The sequence below is a fragment of the Athene cunicularia genome (genome assembly GCF_003259725.1).
Source record: "Athene cunicularia isolate RWA chromosome 25 unlocalized genomic scaffold, athCun1 chr25_part1, whole genome shotgun sequence".
Taxonomy (NCBI): domain Eukaryota; kingdom Metazoa; phylum Chordata; class Aves; order Strigiformes; family Strigidae; genus Athene; species Athene cunicularia.
The window spans coordinates 721,119-729,592 of NW_020799134.1; the positions used below are offsets into that span (position 1 = coordinate 721,119).

An 8,474-nucleotide genomic window follows, 5' to 3' on the forward strand; every position below is an offset into this window, starting at 1 on the left:
CCGCGTCCTGCCCGCGCGCCGTGGCCAGCCCCATCCTCGGTGCCCTCCGAGTGAGGGCCCTGTGGTGCTGCCAGGCTCAAATTTACACCAGGATGGTGTAAAGGCAGCCTGGAGCGCTCTTCTTTTGTATCCCTTTTTTTGGGGTTGCTCTGAAATCCTAGCGCAGCCCTTCCGCGGCTCGCGGGGGGGGCCGGATCCAGGCTGGGGGCGGCTCTTGTGATGGCAGCGCCCAAATTACCCTGCCAGGGAAGTCCCTTTAGGGGTGAGCAGTGGCGTTGGGACCCAAACCTGCTCCCCTCCAGCTCCGGGACCACCCTGATGTGGTGCACCTCAGAGGGGCAGCTGAGAACCACGTGCACATCCGTGTCGGTGCCACCTTGAAGAGTATCGAGGGGTTTAACGTTTCTCTTGGCTGTTTCTCTGTCGGCTTTTGTGTGGCCATTGGCACCGTGCGTAGCAAAAAGCACCCGGGGAGTTTTATGCATCTTTGTTGTTAATAAATATAAAAGCTGTCGGCCGTGCAAGCAAAACGTAGGTAGTTGAGGTGCACAGAGGTCCCCTGGGTCTGAGGCGCCAGGCACGTGCCTTCTGCGCGGCTGCTCACGGGGATTTGGGACTGGGAAAAGAGCTCCATGGGGACAGGAAAGCCTGTCCCCTCCCTCGGGCCGGGACATGGATACGGGACGTGCAGGATGAGGCTGAGGGGAGACCCCTGGCCCTCTGCAACTCCCTGCCAGGAGGGGGCAGAGAGGGGGGATGAGTCTCTGGAGCCAAGGCCCCAGCGCCAGGCCCCGAGGGAATGGCCTCAAGCTGCCCAGGGCAGGGTCAGGCTGGCTCTGAGGAAGGATTTCTGTGCAGAAGGGGCTGTTGGGCGTTGGAATGGGCTGCCCAGGGCAGGGGGGAGTCCCCGGGATCCCTGCGGGGGTTGAAGAGTCGGGCTGAGCCAGCGCTGAGGGGTCTGGGGGAGTTGGGAAGGGTCAGGGGGAGGGTCATGGTTGGGCTGGAGGAGCCTTGAGCGCTTTTCCAACCCGGATGACTCTGGGGGAGCTGCCAGCCCGCAGCAGCGCAGCCACCACGGGCATCCTGGGGCAGCACCTCTCGTCCCTGACGGCTTCGGTGGGACCGGACCTGCGGCTCCCGGGGCGCGTGGCTGGCCCCCATGCCCAGTTTGCCCCATCACCGTTGTGTCCAGCCCTGGGGAAGCTCTGGGAGAGGCAGTGGCTGGCACTTGCCCCCGATGAGCACGCGCCTCGGCTGCGGCGTTGCTACCACCAGCCGCCTGCTGAAATGCAGATGTAGCGCAATGGTAGATGTGATTAATAATGCAATCAGCGACCTATTTTTCCCGGTCTAACGTGCAATGAATATGAGGGCTGAATCCTGGTGATTGCTAAACGCCTTTCTATCTTTGGGGCCTATTCATAAAAAAAAAAAACAACCCTCATCAGAACAGTAATCTGATCCAATTTATTCCTTTCCTGATGTTCATCAAATCTTTTCCTTTTTAAATTTTTTTCTTCCTTTCCTTTCTTCTTTTTTTTTTTTCCCCCTCTTTGCACATAAAATCCTTAAGTGGGGCAGCAGGAGGAGGAGGAGGAGGAGGGAACCTCAGATCTTCAAAGGGGCAGTGGGATCAGTGAACCGAGTCCTCGCTCTGCCACAGACCCTTTTCGCTGCTCCAGTGCCATAAAGAGACCTTAAAAGTGAACGTAACAGTAATTATCCCCCCTTGCAAGGGCCCCAGTACCCTGACAGAGCAGCATAAAGAGGCCCGTAATATTTATTGGTTGTTATTGCAGTGATGATCATGGGACCCTGCAGGTTGCGGAGCTGCCCCGCACGCTGGGAGCTCGGGGCCGGCTGCCTGCGCTGCCTCTACCCCTGCCTGCTCCGGGGCAGCTTTCCCTGGTCTTGTGGGGCGGATGCACTGGCTGAGCTTGCCTGGGCTTGTGGATGAGGCTGCCTGGGGTGCAGGAGGGTTTTGGGGAGCCTGGGGGTGCCGGGGAGCAGCACCCATGGGGCCCCGCTGCGGCTCCGGTGCACTGACCGCCGCCGTGCCTTCGCCCTCACACCACGTTCACCCTCTTCCTCTCCGCCACCCCTTTTCCCGCAGGAAACGGCTATGTGAGTGCCAGAGCCTCTCCGGGTCTCCTCCCCGTGTCCAACGGCAGCAGCTTGGGCAAGATCATCCCGGCCAAGTCCCCGCCACCGCCCTCCCACAGCACGCAGCTCGCCACCAACAGCCGCAAGCCGGATTTACGGGTGATCACCTCGCAGAGCGGGAAGGGGCTGATGCACCATTTGGTGAGTGCCCGGCGGAGATGTGCCACCAGGCTGGGCTGGGCGCGGGTCCCCTGCCACCGGGCAGGTCGCGGTGTAGAACTTTGTGCTGGAGCTGATGCGGTGTGGGGGCACCTGTTCTGTGCCGTAGCGGTGGGAGCTCGGCCGGGGCGTTGCTGGCGGGGAAACCTTCCTCAGGGCTCGGTGTAGGGACCATTTCTGTCCCAACATCTTTATTGAGGATCACCATAAGGACACAGAGTGTGTCATCAGTGAGTTCACAGGTGACACCAAGTGAAATGGGAGTGTCAGTCTGCTTGAGGACAGGGAGGGTCTACAGAGAGATTTGGCTAGATTGGATCAGTGGGCAACGTCAGTGGGATGGGCTTCAACTAGGGCAAGTGCCAGGTCCTGCCCTTTGGCCTCAACAACCCCCTGCATGGCTACAGGCTCAGGGAGGGGTGGCTGGAGCTGTCTGGGGGAGAAGGGTCTGGGGGTTCTCATTGACAAGCAGCTGGACAGGAGCCAGCAGTGTGCCCGGGTGGCCAAGAAAGCCAACGGCATCCTGGCGTGTATCAGCACTAGTGTGACCAGCAGGAGCAGGGAGGTGACAGTCCCCCTGTGCTCGGCACTGGTGAGGCCACACCTGGAGGGTTGTGTCCAGGTTTGGGCACCTCGATGCGAGAGAGATCTCGAGGGGCTGGAGCGAGGGCAGAGGAGGGCAACGAGGCTGGGGAAGGGCCTGGAGAATAAATCCTGTGAGGAGCCAGGGAAGAAGCTGGGAGTGTTCAGTGTGAGGAGGAGGAGGCTGAGGGGAGCCCTCATCCCTCTCTGCAGCTCCTGACAGGACATTGCAGAGAGGCCGGGGCTGGGCTCTGCTCCCAGGGGATCAGGGACAGGACAAGAGGGAACGGCTGGAAACTGCCCCAGGGGAGGGTCAGGCTGGGCAGGAGGAGAAAATGTTTCCCAGACAGAGTGGTCCGAGAGTGGAACAGGCTGCCCAGGGAGGGGGGAGTCCCCATCCCTGGGGGGTTTAAGGGCCGTTGGGATGAGCTGTGGGGGATGTGGGGTAGGGGAGAGCTTTGTAGAGTCGGGCTGAGGGTTGGACTCGCTGATCCCGAGGGGCTTTTCCAACCTGAAGGATTCTGGGATTCTGTGAAACTTGAGGAAGGAAGCTTGTTCCCGTTTGCTGGATGCCAACAGCACAGCACAAAGCCCCGCACCGGGCACCGGTGTAACCCACGTGTAACCCGCGTGTAACCCATGTGTAACCCGTGTGTAACCCGTGTGTGCCCTGCGGTAGGCAGGGGCGTGGTGCCGGCGAGCGCGGTGGTGGTTGGCGGGGCTGTGGAGTTAACGGTGCCTCTCGGTTTTCTCTCTGTTCTCCCGCGGGCAGACGGAGGATCACTTGGCTCTGGTGAGTTCCCTGCTGAGTGTTGCCTCGCGGCGGGGTGGGACATGGGCCGCTTGTCCCGTCGGTCCCTGCCCTGGCGCGCCGGAGGCGTGGGGTGCACGTAGGGGGGTGGACACCATCCCCTTTACCCTCCGCTGGGGACACGGTGCCGGCGCCAATGGCACGTCCAGTCCTGCCACAGAAAATCAATCCCAAGAAAAACGCCCTCTTAGGAAAACCAGGTTCCCTGTGGAAAAGAAGGAGCTGACACGAGGCTGTAAAGTGCCCGTTTCTCCACCGCGGCCAAAAATCTGCTCTGTGTTCCCTGAGGGGGGTCATTCCGGGTCCCTTTTGGGGCCGGGGCTGCGAGGAGCCAGCCTGGGCACCGCCACCACCCAGGGACCTGCCCCGTGGGCTGTGCTGGAGCCACCGCACTTTACAGCACGGGCAGACCTGGCCCACTGCCACCACATGAGAGATAGGGAGTAATTCAGGCTCTTCCCATATTAAGGATATTATTTAAAGCCTGTGTAAATCCACCGGCTGGTAGTGCGCTCCCTAAACCTCCTTTGTGCACAGGGGCAATTTTCTGTGTTATTTTTATGGCCTTTTTTTTTTTTTTTTTCCCCCCCCTGCCAGCAAAGTGAACACCACCTTGTTTGTGGCAATGATTCACCCTGTTCTGTTGCTATTCTGGTGCAGGGCAGATGGGCGACAGGTCAGCGCAGCGAGGAAAGGGCGAGAGCCGCTGTAGGATGCAGCTAACGCAGCCAGGGAAAAGCTCTCCAAAAACACAGGAGTAAGCCGATACCTCTCGCAGCCTGCAAGGAGACGCTCTTGGCCAGGGGAAGGATTGGCCAGGGCTTTGGCAGACTTGAATTCTGCTGCTCTCCATGCCCGAAAACCCTTCTTGCTTAATGACCTCCCTCCCAGCAGCTCCCTGCCTCAGTTTCCCCATCTGTAGAGCAAAGACAGTCACCACCCACCTCCCCATCTGCTCGTCACCGTTCCCGCTGCCAGAGGGCATTGCCTGTCTCCGAGCTGCAGGAGCAGCTTGCTTTAGGCAAAAATCAGCCGGGTTGGCATTAACAGTTTTTAATTGTTAGGCTGAGCTAACCCGGCTGATTTTTGCCTGAAGTGAAGTACAGTCGTCGCCCAAACCGAGCTGGCAGCGGGGAGGTGGAGAGTGATGAAATCCGGGAGAGGGGGGGCAGGGAACTCAACACAGCTGGATCTGGAAGGGGAGAGCACTGCGGATTCACCCCGCCTGGTGCGGCTGCCCCCCTCTTTGCTCCGCTAACCTTCTCCCCAGATTTGCTCTCTTCCATATTGCTCAACCTACACACCAGATCTTCTCTCGAAATGGCAACTCCCACCTCTTTACACACAGGCGGCGGGATGAGTCAGCTGAGACCTGCCCCGCTGCCCTTCACCCTTTGCCCAGCGTTAGGGTTTGCTCCTGGCAGCTTGAGGCTCCGGGCACCATCTGCTCTTTTAGTGGGTTCAGAGAGGGGGTCCCCCCGTTTCTCGACACTCTCCGAAGTGTGAAGGGTAGAGCAGGATCCACTCACCAGCCGGCGACGAGCGAGCGCCCCGGGGAGCATGCCTGCATGGTTTTGTCACCAGTTGGAATGGCAGTTTGCAAACTGGGAGCATTTTGCAAGGCGGTGTGAGTGGGGTAGGGTGTGGGGGGGGGCGGCTTGCACACCTCAGCACCTCCAACCTGCATGAATCGGGATGAAAAACCAGGGTGCAGCCACGTCTGCCATCCCCCCCCCGCCTCGCCTCGAGGTGTCACAGGGGTGGGTGCTGCCCTGTTCCCACTGACACCCCCTGCTCAGCCCAGGTCCCACCACCCCGGCCGGACTCATCCCGGTGCCAGCGCTCTCCCGGGAAAGCCAGAGAGCTCCGGTGCAACCGGGAGACGGAGGGGATGGGGCTGCGGGTCGCATCCTGCTGGGCTGGCTCGGGGCCCGGTGCAGGCAGGGGAGGGAGGGAGATGAATCCTGCCCACCGTGAAGGCATTACTCCGCAGCGTCCTCAACCCGCAGGCAGTGGGCACGGCCCAGGGCGGTTGCCAGCAGGATAAGTGCCAGGAAAACCTGCTCCTACAGCCCCCGGGCTTTAGCAATTAGAGCTCTGGTAATCGCCTTCCCTGGGTGGCGGGGAGGGACCTGCGGGCTGGGCAGCATGTGGGCGCAGGGTGCCGCAAATCCAGCACGTCAGGGTGCTGTCAGCCTCCTCCGGAGGGGGCCGGGACAGGGGGATTTTTAGCCTCCAGCCTTAGCCCAGGAGAGTCCTGCGTGGCCGTGGACCATCGCAGGCCCTAGAAGGCCGTGGTAGCCCTCGGCACCTCGCAGTGAGCCCGGAGGAAGGCTCCTCGCCGTGTCCCCGGGGATGAATCCAGCCTCGTGCCAGGCATGATTTAAGCTGGGTGCTGCCCCAGTCTTCACAGGGTGACGTGTGCCAGGGTGCTTCAGCTTAGAGTCAAGCCTCTTGAGGCTGATTTAAATCAGATCAGCAGAGACAGCCCAGATTATCTGCCTTGTAAACAGGGCTGAATCTGACCCGTGGATCCACCCACGTAACTGCCTGCAAAACCACGGGGGGAGGCTGGCGTGCAGCGGTCCAAGGGCAGAATTTTTCCACAGCGGACCTGCTAATGCCTGAGTCACCCAAACCTCATGAGGGCACCGAGCCGGCAGGTTGCTGAGCGCTGACCTTTAAATTTGAGGCTGCCAGAGTGCCTTTAAAAATCCTGAGGCCAACGCTCAGCATCTTCAGCTTGCCTCAGAGGCAGGGGGCTCGTTCGCGGCCATTGGTGCTGCAGGGAGGAGGATGCGTCAGCTCTGCGCTGTGTTCGCTGATCCTGGTTTTGTTTGGTACTTTTCTCACTCCCCGAGTAGCTCAGCAAAGCTCACGTTCATCCTCTGGAAAAACAGTGACTCTTGTTTTTCACAGCGGAAGGGATACAGGCTGAGGCATCCCACTGTGATTCCCCCTCCGTGCACGTTGCTGGTCCTTGTGAGTGAAGAAAGGTGACCCGAGTGGCCCACGAATGAATGTCACAAGGGTCCTACATGTCTGGAGCTGGTGTGGTTTGCACTTCGCTTTGTTGCAGTGAGGAATGGCCAGAGGATCAGCCCTGCCTAGTCCCACAGTCCCCACGATGAGCCTCGGCTGCTTTAAAGGGGCTGGTGCATGCCACGGGGGGGCCAGCTGCAGACTGACATTTTGTGGGGGTCACACACCCCTCCTCGAGGGCGACAGAAAAAAAAAATGCATTTGGGTTGTAACTCCCCCTCCGTTTGCTTCCCCAGCAGAACACGCAGCGGTTAGGTGTCTCCCAAGCGACTCACTCTTTAACCACACCGGTTGTTTCTGTGGCTACTCCGAGTTTGCTGACGCAGGGGCTGCCTTTCTCCGCCATGCCCACGGCGTACAACACAGGTAAGAGCGCGCAGCCCGGGGACCAGCTCACCCTCCGACGGGTCGTTTAACACGAGAGGGAAATCAAAAGTGGCTGCTGCACGCACGTGCCTGGCTCGCCCCGAGCAGCTGCGTGATCACTCGTGGAACTCGCTGCTGCAAGACGTGGCCGAGCCCTAGAAGTTTCACAGGATTAAAATTAAGGGGAAACTCGTTATTTAAATGATGAGAACTCGCTGTCATGTGCAGAAGGGCTGTGAGGGAATGATTCTGTCATGCTGTAGCCCATTGCGCCGGTGCTGGCAATGTGAAGGTGCTTTTAAGTGGATGCTAATTACAGCTACACCCATCCCCAGGCTCTCGAGAGCTTCGGGTGATGTTGTAATAGGGGCTTAACAAAAATGAGCGTCAGGCCCCCAAAAGTTGGGGAAGAATGTGAACCAGCCAGCTCTTAGTCACATCAGGTTCGGGCTGGTTGGGTTCAAACCGGCCCCAGGCGACGGTTCCAGCACGCTTGCCCTGGCGAAGGGATTGTTCATCTGCCACCTGTCAAACCTCCACGAAGACTTTAAGGACTTGCCGGTCTCCTGCGTAACTCACTTTGGCATTTGCTCAGAGAAAAGTTTGCAAAAATGTAAAAGAAGCTGCTTGTCTGGAAGAACCCAGAATAGGCGTGTTGGGAACTCCCTCTCCTAATTAGTAGGTGTAGGCCAGGAGATGCCTGTTTGTGCGTGACGAGTCGGTTCCTCTCCCTGCGTGGAAGTCATCGCCAGCTGTGTGGTCCACCGGCCAGTTCGTGTACAGCCAAAATCCCCAAAATAGGTTTTAATTGCGCCCTGCGCTGCTACCACTCAGGGCGGAGCGGGGGGCTGAATTTCAGCTCTCTGTATTTATTTTTCTCCTGCCGATGACCACATGCGGGGCAGCGTTCCCGCTCGGGCGCCTTCGCTGTCTGTGGCCGGGGTGCTTGTCGGTGACACTGGGGGTGTTACCAGCACCGAAATCGCTGTAGGGCACAGGTGCCCTGAGCAAACTGCAAGCCTGAGGTGGTGTCACTTGTTTTTTCCAGGCCTAACCCATTAACTGGGTGGGAATTGTCTCGCAGTGTGCCCAGGGGGCCAAGGAGGGCAACGGCATCCTGGCTTGTACCAGCCCTGGCATGGCCAGCAGGGACAGGGGAGGGATCTGAGCCCCGGGCTCGGCACTGGGGAGGCCGCCCCTCGATTCCTGGGTTCAGTTTTGGGCCCCTCACCCCAAAAAGGCCATTGAAGGACTCGAGCGTGGCCAGAGAAGGGCAACGGAGCTGGGGCAGGGTCTGGAGCACAGGTCTGCTGGGGAGCGGCTGGGGGAACTGGGGGGGTTCAGTCTGGAG

The 8,474-nt window shown here is 59.5% G+C and overlaps 1 protein-coding gene across 1 annotated transcript in view; it reads left to right on the forward strand.

The window, feature by feature from the left end:
• Positions 1–8,474, forward strand: part of LOC113488640 (myocyte-specific enhancer factor 2D-like) — a gene marked incomplete at its 3' end in the record, with an annotated part of 29,877 nt that overhangs the window by 18,354 nt on the left and 3,049 nt on the right. The window contains exons 6-8 of the mRNA XM_026863921.1: positions 2,114–2,304; positions 3,677–3,697; positions 6,994–7,123. Of these exons, the coding sequence (XP_026719722.1) occupies positions 2,114–2,304; positions 3,677–3,697; positions 6,994–7,123 (342 nt within the window). The remainder of the gene's footprint in view (positions 1–2,113; positions 2,305–3,676; positions 3,698–6,993; positions 7,124–8,474) is intronic.